The sequence below is a fragment of the Dermacentor albipictus genome, chromosome 4 (assembly GCF_038994185.2).
Source record: "Dermacentor albipictus isolate Rhodes 1998 colony chromosome 4, USDA_Dalb.pri_finalv2, whole genome shotgun sequence".
Lineage (NCBI taxonomy): Eukaryota > Metazoa > Arthropoda > Arachnida > Ixodida > Ixodidae > Dermacentor > Dermacentor albipictus.
Genome location: NC_091824.1, coordinates 16,771,556 through 16,786,960, shown reverse-complemented (window position 1 = coordinate 16,786,960; position 15,405 = coordinate 16,771,556). Strand labels below are relative to the sequence as shown.

General features: G+C 43.2%; 1 protein-coding gene across 3 annotated transcripts in view; it reads right to left on the bottom strand.

Annotated features, from left to right (window-relative positions):
* LOC135917209 (metaxin-2-like) overlaps positions 1-15,363 on the bottom strand; it is an 88,072-nt gene extending 72,709 nt beyond the window's left edge. Inside the window, exons 1-5 of one of the 3 annotated variants that reach the window (XM_065450741.2) lie at positions 15,187-15,363; positions 14,989-15,036; positions 14,760-14,879; positions 14,595-14,671; positions 11,578-11,670 (exon numbers count right to left, since the gene is read on the bottom strand). In XM_065450741.2, the coding sequence (XP_065306813.1) occupies positions 11,578-11,670; positions 14,595-14,671; positions 14,760-14,879; positions 14,989-15,036; positions 15,187-15,238 (390 nt within the window). In that variant the 5' untranslated portion in view covers positions 15,239-15,363. The remainder of the gene's footprint in view (positions 1-11,577; positions 11,671-14,594; positions 14,672-14,759; positions 14,880-14,988; positions 15,037-15,186) is intronic. The other 2 variants (XM_065450759.1, XM_065450735.1) reach the window with 2 other exon arrangements.
* Between the last annotated feature and the right edge of the window lie 42 nt (positions 15,364-15,405).

The window sequence follows — 15,405 nt, the reverse complement described above, 5'->3', positions numbered from 1 at the left end:
ATGCAAGCATCCGTGTGACTAGGCTTTGCTAATTTTTAATTAACCTCACGTCCCCTTCTCTCCTCGAGGCATCCGAGCAGAAGGGCAGCAGTCTCTTGTTTCTAGTAGATCTAGGGTAGGTTTTAACCAAAGAAACACAAAATCAGACCTTGAGCATGCACGACTATACAGTGAAAGAGAAAAAAGAACAGCTGCGCGCACCACAAAAGAGAAACATGGACTGCAATTTCATCCCCTGTGTCCGTGTCTATGTGAGCCCCACCACGAACAAAAGAATGCAAAAGTAAGGAAAGCCCAACCATGCACAGCCCATTTAGCATGTGAATGGAAGCTTCCATCAACTGTTTCACGGCTGGCTCTCATCTGCAAGGAGATGGTTGCCAGCTCGAGTGTGCGAGTTCCTCCGTGAGCCGACACCACCCCTGTCCCATGCTCCTCATGTCAGTGCTCACGGGCATCTCACCATTGGTCACCACTGTCGCCACTCACAAGATTTTACAAACATTCCGATCCTGACAGCAGCAGTGTGCACGCTGCTTGAAAAAATTGGCTGAGGTTTAACTCTTGTAAACCTAGTTATTAAAAGCGAAAGGTCTGTTTGGTTGGGTTTTGCAAAGACTATGCACACAGTGTTTCATTAAAGTTAGGCCAAAGTCGTTCACACACATTGCACATGCTGCCAAACGGGTTGTCCACGAAGTCGCAGCAAAACCTGGCCGTCGCAGTAGAGCTTGCCGACAGCCAGAGGGTGTGGTTCGTCAAACTTTTGTTGAGGGCATCATTGCTTGAATCCGTGGCTTCGTCTCCTTCTTCTTGTTGTTTGTGTTGCTGAACAACGGCAGCAGTTGCAGTAGCTGCGATCTTGGCATGCTTTCGCGCTTGGTAAGCTTCTCTATAACGTGCTGATATGGCCTCCCTTTGCTCTGGCGTGTCAGCAGGCAACTTTGCCTTTGCTTGAGATTTCACAGCCTGCTGTCTAGCTATATCTACTGGATGATTGAATTCAGCCTGTCGCTTTCGCTGAAGCGCATGCAATGACGGCCCAGTCAGCGTGTCATCCATGGCGAGATTGAGCGACCAAGCACCGGCGAATCAGCCATTAAAGGCATGTTTATAGTCTGACATTATTGGCACGCAGGCGAGCGTCGCTCAATGTCGGGGGCGTCGGAGCATGCTGCCTGCGTCCGGTTACGTTGGCTGCACCTGTGCATCAAACCGTCGGTCGAACTATAGACACTCTTGTTCTCGCCAATGTGACGTAACACGTGTGCGGAGTCACGCTACATTGGACTATATTTAGCCCTTTAACCCTTGCGTAGTCATCCGGAATTGCAGCGGCAAGGTTCCGAGCAAGCACAGCTGCGACGCCTCTCCACAGCAGATCACGTGGCATGACATCACATCTGCCACACTTGCACTCCAGCGGCTCAAGGTCATTGCAACACAATGAATGACCTTGCGAGACATGGCGTAGTAGACGTTTCGCTCTAAAACATGTTCTGGGCGAGGAGGATGGTTCCCGCGACAGCCGCCGCTCCATTTCTAGGCCAAAATCGCTTACATGTGAGACAGGCTTTAGTTTGGTGAGCAATTCAAGGGGCAACAGCATTTCTTCCTTCACAAAAGTGCTCAGGAGTGCTAGGCATGTGGCTTTCACCCCACTGCAACATGGTTCTTCCTAGTGCATTTTCAAACTATGCTTTATACAGCACTTGGAGTATGCTGTATACAGGCATTTCTTCAAGAGAATGGGCCTTTTCCTGCGGTGCAGCAGAAACTTACATCATTGTGGCAGGTTTGGTTTATGCCCCACAGCTGCCCAGCAGCAGCCAGTAAAGACACGTTAACACAACCAATCTTTAATGGTGCAACAAAATACATTAATGCAGCAGTCGTGGCAGTTCTGTAGTTCAGGCTTATGCTACGTCCAGCCCCTTACTTCATTCACAATGTCTGTATCTGTAGTTGCCCACAATGCAGCCACTACGCAGCATCATCCCATCCGGAAGAAAAAATAAAAAAATACTGCTCGGCAACGAACTAAAGCCGTCGGTTCGTCCCTGGTGTGCACCCTACGTGTCACTGTCCATATTCTTCAAAGCAGCATACAAGATGCTCACAAGATGCATACAACAAGCCCTGTGTATAAACATCTGCGCTGAGATAGAACCTCAAGCTATTTTGCAAAGCATGCAGGGGCTAAGCTTGCACTCACGTTGAACCACAAGCAAGCGCTGCACATAATTTAAGAATGAATTTCTTTATTATGCCGATCGAAAAGCAACATCCTTGAGCAAGAAAGCTGCCATACACTGCTGCAAAGAGCCTAATAACTTTGCGGGCAACTAATCTACATGAATTTGCAACTTGGGCAGTTTAATCTGTAATTTTCCATGACCTTACTCACTAAAATAAAAAATTCCCCAACTTTTCTAGGTGCTCAAAATTTCCCTTGACATTCCCAGGTTTTTCAGGTCACTAGACACCCTGAGAAATTCTATAGCTAGCAGCATTTCTGAGATATACGACTTTTTACAAAATACAATCTAACTAATAAGAATATGCTACTACCAACCAACCAACATTTTTATAACATAATTCTTCTAATAAATATATGTGAAAAAAAAATGTAAGGAAAGATTTAAAGCCGAAAAATACATCTGAAGTTAAGCTAGACTACTTCAGAATACTAAGAAAGAACTGCGTGAAAAAGACGCCCATGTCAGTCATTTGTTTGCTCGTCCACGTCTTTTTTGCTCAGTTTTTTGTAAAGATGGAATCACACCAACTTGCCCAGCTCTCAGTTTTGATGATTCACTGCATTCAGCAGAAGCAGAATTATTGGCAATCAATAGTCAAAGGCTACGGTGGAGCTGCGTGTGCCCACAGCCTGGCATTGATTTGATTTTGCATGTTCATGTAGAAGCCACTATTTCCGATTTTGGCGCCTACGATGCACCAAATGCGACTGTCCTCAGCAAGCCACAGTGTGCTCAGCGAGCAGACCCATTGTGGCACCCTGCGGCAGCTGCGGTATCTCCGCTACATAGCAGACCGCAGCTACGTGCAACTGTAGTGCGAATGCGCAACGTTTGCTTTATGCCCAACAGGGCTTGAGTGCATGCTCGCACTCATATGCGCCAGTCCGGTCACGCTACATGGCACGGACCGGCTTTATCCTGCACAAGAGCATGACCGATGGATAGTAGCCACATCCAACTTGCACACCTGGAAATGCTGTCAACAGCTCAACATGAGGCGAAGTCTGCTAAGGCATCTAGTCAGGTGCGACCAGGTGTGAGTGCATGCTGGTAAGCGTGCGTGTGGTCTGGTCTTAAGTTTAGCATGGTGCGAGGCTAATTGACTGTTAAAAAGTAATCAAAATTTGTGAGACGCAATGGCTACAACACCAATAAGCAGTCTGGCCAAAGTTTAGTTCCTATGCAGGCAGCCGTGGCCGAGCAAATTTGAAACCAGATTTTCACTTACGTCAGCCTGTTTATTAAGCTGCATCAATAAATATACACAGCATAAGTAGGAAGAAGTGCACTGATCCAAACACCCTTTTTGACTGATATTCCAATATGTGGCTGCCTATGGGAATATGCTATATGACGAAACACAGTGCCCAAAGAGAGTAAGGAGAAGGCTTCCATTGAAAAGGGAGTGTTTAAGAAAAAGATGACTGCGCTCCGCTTGCGAGCTCCATGCGGCGTGCACGACTACAAAATTTGGCTGAGATGCTTGCAGCATAGTATGCTATTCACAGAATGCGTTTTTTCACCAAAGCTGATGGCTGGTTCAGAACCCCTATAAACGTTCTAATCTAAAGAGAAGCATGCAACTTTCACTGTTTCAGAGAAAGGCCATAATTTGTCAGCTTTGCATACTTCACACAAAGCTTGCCGACATTTCCTCTAGAGCATCTAAGTCAGTGTTTCTCAAACTGCAGGTCATGACCCACAAATCGGTCACGAATCTTTCTTCTTATGTAAGTCGTGGAGGGTCCAACTAGCTCTATCACTATGACATCAATGCCTCTTATCAAAATTTGACATCCAGCTTTCAACTATCCACTACACTCTTGGCGCTCCTTCATTTATCAGTGCGAGATGATAAATTTTCGCTTGGTAGGTAGTCAAAGAAATGCTATAGCTCATAAAGTGCAGGCCTCAAGGGTTAAAGTACATACCTCCTTCTCATTGAAATATATGATCAAATCATTCCCTGTTAAGAAATATTACCAAGCATTTTTGGTAGCTGTCTGCAATGTTTAATGTCCTTTAAGTATATTGAAATATAAATGTATCTGTGTCACTTAAAAAAGTAAATTTTTTGAAGGCTTGTAAAGATGGAGAGTGACGGTAGGTTCAGTATTAAAAGGAGTCACTTACTGAAAAAGTCCGTGAAATACCCATCTAAGTGCACCACATAGCATAGTGACAAATCCTTTGCGAAAATGAAGCTCCATATAGATTCAATTATCTATGGCCTCCTGCAAAACCCCAACCGAGGCATGCTGCACTATCGTGTTGCCACCATAGTTGTCATTGCTGAGGCTCGAGCCCTTGAGCTTTCACAGGCAACCCACACAGCTTTTTGCTTTCGAAACTGGCTCACAGCAACCGCACCCATTCTTATAACCAATGACATGGCTCGGAAACATTCTATAGACCATTTTTTCATGGGCGCCACCATATTGCATACGCAGTGGTGCCATCTATCAGCAGTTGGTATGCTGGCTTGGTTGAGCGCTCCGTCCTGTATGTCAGGTATACGCACAGCGCTGGTTTTTGGCATTTGTGTTGCGGTCGCACGGTCTATTTAGTGTGACATGGCATCTTCTAGATGGAAAAGGGTTCTGTGACACGTACTGAAGCGGTTTAGGTCGGCATGGCCAGATTTCTGCTGGCGTTGAGGCGGACAGAGCAAGCAGCGCGATGTGTGCATGCGTGTTTGAGCCTACAATCAGCCTCAGAGATCAATTGTGTATTTCTGAAAATTCCATTTATTAATGTGACCTTACAGCAGTATTCTCCTTCAGTTCTAAGCTGCGGTTTAGGAGCAATGAAACATACACGACAATCGTAACAGCGTGGGCACTGTTCTGCTTTGGTAGAAGCTGTGCCGTTATACTATGAGAAAAGTTCAAACTGTTAGCAGCAGATTACATTACGTGACTACTTGGTTCGGTGGACGTGGCTTCCACCCATGAATAAAATAGCTTTGGTTAGTAATAACAGCGCACCTTACAGGGTGAATTGCACTTGTACAGCAAAGTGACTGTTTAATAACTGCGCGAGCGTCCGAAGCAGTGGTGGATGCTGGATTATAGATATCTTTGCTCTATATAGTGCATGGTCCAAGCATGTGACATCAACGTTTATAGATCTATAAACATTGTGCGGCATGACCATGTGAAGTCTTATTGCGGCGTAAGCCTGTTTTCTCCCTCTCTCTTTTCAGAAAGAGGATAACCGAATTTTCTTTCCAGTTTTGTTCATCCCATTCTCTACAATGCACTTACTTGTATTACAGAAATTTTGTCCTCACAAATAGCCGTTGCATTCTTTTTATGCGATCCCTCTCGTATAGAACGGCTTTACAGGACAAAAAAGGTTATGCTGAAGCACATAGCTTATATATGTATCATTCTGGTTCCCCAGCCGCAGTGATTGCTAGTGCTGAGCAGTGCCATCAGCCTCATACAGGTGGCTAGCATAGACATATCATAGTAATTTCAGGTCTATTAGGCTTGAAATGTGCAAGAATTCAAGATGAATAGCTTGCAGGTCGCTTATGGTGCCGTGCGCCCCGCAGTTGTCTATGACTATTACACTTGCCTCTTCTGGCGCTAAAACATCCGGTCCAGACGGAGGACATAATCTTCGAACAAGTTTTGTGTAATCCAGGCCTTTGTATTGCTGCTGTACCACACAGGCAGGTTCTCCACACCCTTAAAGCAACGCAAGTTTTTCGCCTTCCCTATTGCTAGAAGGGGCAGCTTCTCGGTGCCAACCGCATTTGCCTCAACCATGACAGTTACCCTCTCCTAACTATGCTTCCCACCAGTGCAGGCCTCATTAGTAAAGGAAAGTGAATGGTCCGGCAGGATTTAGAAGAATAGGGGCCTGTCTCCTCACAGCTGAAAATGTCCGCAGGAGCATACTCTTGTAGCAGAGCCTTCAACTTACTTGTCCGGTAATCCATGACAGTAGATTGATCCACGGCACCGCTCTCCCCACAAACTTTCTTGAAAGAGATTCTGTCTTTTCTTAAACTCACGGATCCACCCATTGGTGAACTTGAAGTCCTGAACGCCCACTTTTAAAGCAAGCATCTCGGCTTTCTGATTGAGCATGTTGCTCAAAACAGGGACGTTCTTTGCTACGACTCTTTTCAACCACAGCTGCAGGGCCTCTTCAAGCTTCCGATGTTGTCCTTTCCGGCAATTTTTCGTAGTTTTGCAGTGCGACTGGTCGATTGCAGACAAGATCTTTTCTTTGTTTGTCACGTAATCAGACAAGGTCTGTTTGGAGATATTAAACTCCTTCGCGACGTCGGCTTGGGTCCGTCCTTGCTCAATAAGCCTGATAATGGCGGCCTCCTTGTCTAGCGTCATGGTGAAATATTTTCCATGTTTCTTCAACACATTCGGTGGAGGCAGGTGAAGAGCAGGGGCCATGGTGTCCAAAACTTGTCAGCGTTGCGCTGAATGAACGGTCACTACACACTAAAATAGCGATGATGTGTTGTACGGCGGCTAGTGATGGCAGGCGATGATTTCAATTGCACTGTACTGGATAAAAGCCGGCGGATCACTGCAGGACGAAAACGTGCGCGACACTCCCTACGATACCGAGGCAAAACTGATGATGATGGTGGTTATTGTTAGCATGACCTGGTGTTCATAGGTGCTGTCCAAAACTGGCCATGCATGATCAGTTTCCGGCTCTCAAAATTGCTTCCGGCGCAGGCTACAGGCAAAAGCATGGCCTTTAAGATCGGCGTTTCTTACAACAGGCGCCACCGTCGCTGCATGGATCTGGACGCCTCCTATACTTGCTAATCAAATTACTATACCAATCTAAGCCACTTCATGTCCGATCCGAAGCTAGTCGGGCAGCTCAAGATCCAAAATGCCGTTCTCCCCGACTCCTAGCGCTGGTCCGTCATGGCAAATTTTGTCTGGAAAATCGAACTTCTGGCTTTGAGTGGTCCTAAAAATTGGTCGAGAAAATGCGATAGCTCTATAGGAACCCTGATGGTGAATTTATGAAGTCCGGAATATCCATCAAGTCCGAATTTTTGATGTTTCGGAGTTGCCTTAGGTTGGCCGTAGATGATCATGTGCTGTTATGTTTCAGTTCCTATGCCAAGCGATTAGAGAGTGAGCAGATTTTCCATTTCCTGGCAATACACAAATGCTGGTTCCCTTCATTGAATTGGAGCTGATATGCCCAAAATAGTTCGCAACACATACACACACTGCAGCTGACGATGCTCGTCACATGTCTGCACCCCCAAGTCCGCAAACTGTAGTTACCTATGCACCAACAGGCACACACACTGGCTCCCCAACGACCTTGAATGAACGAACATTGTGTAAATTTCAAGAAGTATGAGCTCAAACATCTCCAAATCATTCCACAGCATGCGACAGTGACACTTTCAAGCAGTGCCGCGCCGGATCGCACAAGCCAGAAAGGAGGAAGAGCTCACTGCACACCCTTTCCTACTCGCCCAATGAAAAGGTCTAGAAAGCAGGTTGTTTTACCATAGAACACATACTAAAGCAAACAGTAATGCTGCTTTTCATTCTGAAATTAGACATATTTTTAAGACCAGTATTCTTACAAGTGGGTTGGGCTATACATGGGTGTTCCAGTTAGCACTTTCCTAAAAGTGTGCCTCTAACCATTCGGGATAGCCTTAACTGGAATTCCAATGCATTCTTTAGCATATTTTGGGGACAGGCATCTAGAAAGCGATCCAAGTCTTAAAATTTTTTATAAACAGACATGAATTCACTACTCTCAGCTTCAATTCTACAATTAAAGCAAGCACACTATAGTTAGTAGTTAAAAAGTTAATGAGCAAAATCTTCTTTTTTTTCTGCTAGTGTGCACCTAGTCACATACCTATCTACAAGAATGGCAGAGCCTAGATATGACAGTTTCTTTTTTAAAGAATTTCTCCAGATAAAAGAAATCACCAAGTATGAAAAAACTGATTGTTTTTACGCTTCTAGAAAATTACCTAGCACTTTGCTTTATATGTCTTTACTTATTTATTTACTTATACAAGTACCTGCAGCGCCAGAAGTGCATTATTGTAGGGGGGTGGAGGTGGGCATTTGTAGTGAAAAGAAAAACAGAAGCAAGAAAAGCTGACAGCAAGGCACAAATGCAACATAAAAAAAGAAAAAGAACAATGAGAAGAAAAAGCCATACAGGTTGACAGGTGCATTCACATCACACAAAAAGAATTGCTTATTGAACAAAGCACAATGATATGCACCAACGAAGAATTACACGATAAAAACGACTGAAAGTGTGAGTACATATTACATTAAACAATATTCTTAGAAAGCTTAACCCAGTGTGTTAAAGTAAGTGTGAAAAATGATTTGCGGAAACATCACTGTGACAGCATTTTTCAAGAAGTTTGAACTCGTGATCACATCACAAAGAAATGAAATGGGGCAAAAAAATTTGCAAGTTCTTGTTTATTCCAGTGAGATCAGAGTAAATTAGGAAAAAAGTACTAATTTTGTTGTTAAGGGGAGTTGTGCTAGTGTTTGCCAGCCAAGGTTTTCTTTACTTTATGTAATACTGCTGTGGAAGTTGTTTTTCTAGAAACAAACATGGCAGTGCGGTTTTGAAAGCGTTTAAGTTTGTCTATAATCTAAGAGGTTCGAGGGTCCCAAGCCACGCAAGTATGCTCGAGTATTGTGCGAACGTTTCTTGTAAAGCTGCTCTTTTACATTTTGGGGGGCTTGATGAAAATTTTGTCAAATGAGAATGAGCATTCTTGATGACTTTAAGGTGAGCTATTCTATATGTTTGTTCCAGGTCAAATTTTCTGAGAAGCAGACCCCAAGATATTTGTAATGTTCAACCTGTTCAAGAGGCAGTCAATTCAAATTATAAACGCATCTCACAGGGAGGCATTTATGGGAGAAAGACATGAGCTGACATGTTGCATTGTTTAAAGAGATGCCAAACTTCGAGCACCAGCCTGGAATAGTATTTAATTAAATAACTCTGTAGGCAATAACATTATGATCATTTTGAATATCTCTAAATATTATGCAATCTGCATACAATCATACTTTGCACTGAAGTCCTTGCACAATATCATTATCATAAACCAAAAACAACAATGGCCCCAAAACAGATTCTTGGGGTATGCCAGAAGTTACAGTGACACCAGCTGATGTAGCTCCATTGATCAGGACAAGCCACGTTCACCCAGTCAAATCATTTCTGACCCAATCCTAAGATGGCCACCCCAGAATTTAAATAACACAGCCTACCTCACATGTATGAGACCGATATTGGAGTATGCATGCTCTGCATGGTATCCGATGCAGGCCAGGTCCATAGATAAGCTCGAAAACATTCAGAATAGAGATGAGTGGTTTGGTATAGCACAGTACAAGCAGACAGACAGCTGTACCGCTATGAAAATGAAATTGGGTTGGGAATCACTTTCATTGCACAAGAAAAAAAAAAACAACTCCATTTGAACTTTTTTGTGTGTTTTTCATGGTAACACTGGAATTGTCGTAACAAGTACATTGATGAACCCAATTAAATCATCATCATCACCCCATTTCATGTCCACTGCAGGACGAAGGCATTTCCCTGCGATCTCCAATTACCTCTGTCCTGCGCCAACTGATTCTAACTAGCACCCACGAATTTCCTAATTTCATCACCCCACCTAATATTCTGCCATCCTCGACTGCGATTCCCTTCTCTTGGCAGCCATTCTGTAACGCTAATGGTTCAACAGTTATCTAACCTGCACATTACATGATGTGCCCAGTTCCATTTTGCTCTCTTAACGTCAACTAGAATATCAGCGATACCCGTTTGCTCTTTGAACCAAGCCACTCTCTGTCTCTTAATGTTATGTTTAGCATTCTCCGTTCCATCACTCCTTGCGCGGTCCAACCTTAACTTGTTCTCAAGCTTCTTTGTCAGTCTCCAAGTCTCTACCACATATGTCAGCACCACTAAAGTGCACTGATTGTACACCTTCCTTTTGTATTACATATCCAGTCGAAATGACCACCGACACAAAGTGAAAAGAGTACTGTGCATGGACAAGTATGTTTTACAATTCCTTTTTTGTGATGACTATTAGAGATTGGAACCGGCTGCAAGAGACACAAGTGTGCTGTATAGATGAAGAATTGTTTTATTCAAGTCTGTAACCTCCCTGCTGTAACGCCTTTTTGGCAAAGCGGGGCACTCAGGAGGGTCCTGGGTCAACTAGCCTATGGTGGAGCTTGGTTGGTGCTGGGTTCGTTGCCCTCACTGCCGTCATTATGAAATGGTGTGTGTGTGTGTGTGCAGGGTGTCCCACGTAACTTTAGCCAAATTTTAAAAATATGCGAATGCCATGTAGCTGGACAGAACCTGGGCTATGTTGTTTGCCGTCACTTAGAAATACTCAGATTCTTTTTTTCATTCAACCTACTTATATAATTAGTCCTTATCATTAATATGCTTCTCAAATATTATAATTAGATGAAAAGTGTCAATGAGAAAATTGTGCACTTGGCACTTTGCATGTATTCGCTAGCTTCTTTCACGCTTGGAAAAACACTTTTATGTGGCACGTATTGAGAAACAGAAAGCTGTATTGGGAGTTTTTCATGTCACTCTACAATTTTTTAATTGACACTTTTAATCTAATTATAATATTTGAGAAGTTGATTAATTATTTAATAGTCTAATAAGGCGGAATGAAAAAAATAACTTGAGTATCTGCAAGTGATGGCAAACAACATTACCTTTGTTCTGTCCAGCTATGTGGCATTTCCATATTTTTAATCTTTGGCTAAAGTTACGTGGGACACCCTGCACATGCAAAATGCAACTCATTACCTGTGTAACATGGTAGACCTTCTACACTCAAATTTATTTAGCTTGCATTGTTGTTAAATCATGCAGTCGTGCCGACTCATACATTGACTTGCGGTTCTTTAGTTTAATTGTCTGAGGTCCAACGGCATTACTGCCACAATACAGCTTAGATCGAGCAAGGAGTATTAAATGGTTTACTGGTGCTCCCCCCCACCCCCACCCCCTTTCCCCTCTAGAATTTCTTTGTCTCTCTGTCCAAGTGCTTTTGGTGATAAACCACAATGCTTAGCACTCACGAATAATGCCTATAATGCTATTTCATAGAAAGTAAGAGAAATATTATAAATTATGAACCAACTCAACATTTCTGCTTCTACAAAATTCAACCATACATGCATTCTGTGGCAGCTTGACTAAAAGCTGTGCAACAACAATAAAGTCATGTTTTTTTTTTTTGCAAGTGTCGACAATGGCATACCTCAGCATTGACCAACACTGTGTTGATTAGGGACATGTAGGCCCTTATGTCAGCCTTCTGTTGCACAGACAAATTCTGGGTGAGCTGAATGCCCTGCAATGACAGGAAAATGGGTGACCCGTGAGATACTGGGATGAACTCATGTTTTGAGAACCGTGCACAGGCCACTCTTGATGCTTCACTCTCTATTTTGCTGTGATCAGTTAAGAGAGCATAAATGAAAGATTGCATGCTACAGAGATTGCAATAACTGTGGTTGCTTACCAGTTTTCAAACTGCAGCATAATCAGCTACCACAAAGATAAATACAGGCATGGAAACAACGAGGTGAAAGCCATAATCAGCTAAGGGGTCAAGTGTGTCAGTACACCATGAATTTTGTTGTTGGCAAAAGAAATTTGCTTCTTAACTCATCAGCAAGACAGGTAGGATGCATCACGTGACTGTACAGTGATGTATACATATAGGCGCACGGGAAGTTTCAGTAAATATCAGATGTCAGCTGCTTCAGCACTCTCGTATGTTTGTCTGTGTGCCTTTCTCTTTGTTTGTTTTCAATGCACATCAAATATGTTTATAACACATTAGCCCCTGTCAGACATCGAAAACAAAAAAACAGTTCACTTGCTTGCCTTGAGATATACACCAGTCTGCATCACGTAAGGATAGAAATTATCCTTTTATTAATCAAATAAATTTGTGAGTCAAGCTAAAAAATATGTCTTCTAGAACTTTTCCTTCCCCTTATTTCTAAGCTATTATGAACCCATTATATTTTTGCTCTGGAGCTAAACCTAAACCAAACTGGAAAATGTATTACCCTGAACCTGAACCCCAAAACTTTTCAGTTCGATGCCCTGGTACTGCAGTCATTAATAGTGTCTGCTAGTTAGATCATGTGCAATGACTGAGTTAGGTATGTGGTCCAGTGACCCTCAAATCATGACAATCTCCCCCTTTCTTTTTTTTTAAATTGTGAAGCTTTATTTTGGGGGAAATTTATCAGTCTTCTTTGAAGGTTGTGCCCCATTCAGGCACATGTCAAATTTTCCTTTAATTATATGGGTGCTTTTACATGTGCATAGCCACCTCGACCTCTTCACGCTGTCAAGCAGAAACTCCACTTACCTGCACAGCCTTGCTTCTGGCTAATGGAGAATAGATTGTCATTGTGTGAATAAATATTATCATTCAAGCAGCAAGGTTCATTGACAATTACATAGAAACAGGACATAATTATATGGCAAAAACAGTCTCTAAAAAAAAAAAAATCACATGGTCTCTTATGTTATCCCAGGACGACCTGAAGGGGAAAGCCCAGGAGCCAATGCATTAAAGGCGGACACATGACTTACACATCCCCCTCAGTTTGCTTACTCATCCTCTTAAATCGCTTACTCATATTCTTAATTTGCTTAGTCATCCCCTTGAAATTGCTTAGTGTAGTTTGTTTATACCCCAGTCACACGAGCATGCCAAAGGTCCTTAGAAGTTAAGGAGCATTGAGCTTTCAAAGGCACATTAGTTCAAGGGATATGTGTCGGTGCTACACGGTCTCCAGATGGTCTCCGTTGAAGCTTTTAACAGAAACCGCAACGTAACCTTAGCGCTGCCATCGCCTCGATAGCAATAAAAAAATATGGCCCAAATGCGTCTTATAATAAATTTGTCACATATTATTCAGCAATATTTATTTTTCCTAATACATAGAAACATCAAAAGAAAATGCACCCATAGTAAAGGCATTACGTTACGAAGTACTGATGTATTTATAGTAATGATGGCCACCCTGTGTATCACTTCGTACACTGCATGTTGGCGTCGATTATTCGTTGTTGCCCTTGCTTCAACTGTTTTGTTTCATTCCTTGTGGCTAGGCAGCGGTAGGTACGCGTAAACGCTGTAATATAAAGAACTACAAAACAAAAGTGACCAGGGAAGAAGATGCGCAGAAAAAAGCCGAGGAGACTGGGATGCCTAGCAGCCGCTAACCAAAGAACCAAACCACACATGGCACCAGTGTTGTGTCAATGTTGCTGCTGACGACAGACCGTGCCGGTGCTGCTGTACCGGCGCTTTCATGATGGAGATTGCGGGTGTCCCGAAAGTGATTAGTACTTTAGTAATAGTATTCAGTACTTATAAGCTTGTTCTGAAGAGGAAAAATTTAACTTCCATATTTTTAGACATTATTTTTTCTGCTGTCGGACGCCCTCTAGGCTCGAGAGTATTCCCTTGAGGTTTCAAAGGACGAACGCGCACTCCTTTGACTCAAAGCTCCCTTTCAGTAGGGCTCCTTTGCTGTGCCTGTCTTTAGATCTTTGGTTCAAAGGACATTGAAAGTGCCCATGTGACTGGGGTATAAAACTACACTAAGCAATTTCAAGGGGTCATTAGTCATCCCTCTTAATTCCAATGGTCGTAGGTTCAAGTGTCTTAACTCCATCTTATTTACTACCAAAGATGGTGGGTTCGACTTCCACCGATGGTCGTGGGTTCAAGTGAATTAACTATATTGAATTCCGGGTTTAACGTAACAAAACCACCATTTGATTATGAGGCACGCCGTAGTGGCGGTCTCCGGATTAATTTTGACCACCAGTGTATCTTTAACGTAACCCTAATGCATGAGACACAGGCATTCTTGCATATCACCATAATCGAAATGCGCCTAATATAGTTGAATGCCGCCCGCATTCGATCCCGCGACCTCGTGCTTAGCAGCGCAACACCATAGCCGCTAAGCTACCGCGGCGGGTGGCCTTAACACTGTCCCTGAGTTAACTTCGTCTTCATTAACACAAAAGGTAACGGGTTCGAATCCCACTAAAGTTCGAAGATTCGTAGCCTATTCTTTTTTTTTTTTTGTACCTTTCGTGTCGTCGACGTGTTTTCGCTCAAGGTCGACTGACCGATGAGACATATCGACTCATCTATATCGACGGAGACATATCGGCTATAGACTTTATAACAATGACGCGCTCAAGCTTCCTACAATGTTTCAAACAATCTCTTACCTTCGTATTAACAAACGCGACGATGGGGTCCATCTCGGCAATGACAAACGGCCCACATTTGAGCACCGGCACATTTCCTGAAGAAAAAAAAAAAGAGCTGCTTAGGGCACATCATAATAACCACGCGTAACAAGGCCTCTGCACATCAGCATTTGGCTGCATTACCTGACGGCGAAATGCTCTCGACGTTGGGGCGCATTTCCACTTCATGATCAAGGCCGGCCATCCGAAGGAATGTCTGGACGCCTAGAGAACTCGCACTTTCCGGTAAAAGTACCTGATACTCTGTTTTCCCCATAGACGTACAAAAGACACCAGAAATAAGTTCAGACAACACGAACTTGCAAACAGTGGCTGGAAATTAAAAATAGCAAATTAGCAAGCAACAGCTTACTTTCAAAAGACTGAAATACTTTAGCATCGTCAGGCCATGGCTGGTTAGCTGAGGAGATGCAAAGAAAAATGCAGAGCATTGAACGCCGAGTTAGCAGCTAAAATGTGTACACGATGAAAAGCTGCCGACTGTCCTTCCACAGAAGGGCATTTTGCATTCTAAAAAGAAACAAAGTTTACTAGAATAATCAACGCTTACCGCCAAGCTCAACAGCGATTGAGTCAGCCAAAAGAACTGAAGGCATAGTCATAGCAGGCCTTGGCTTAGTACAAAAATAATTATTTAAATTTCGCTCATATCTGCATAGGCTTTCATATGGAAATGCATAGAGACGCACACGACTGCCGTGCCAATATCATTCCCCTTTAATTTCAGGTCAAGACGTCGCTATTACACACGAAATGTTCCGACGGGTAT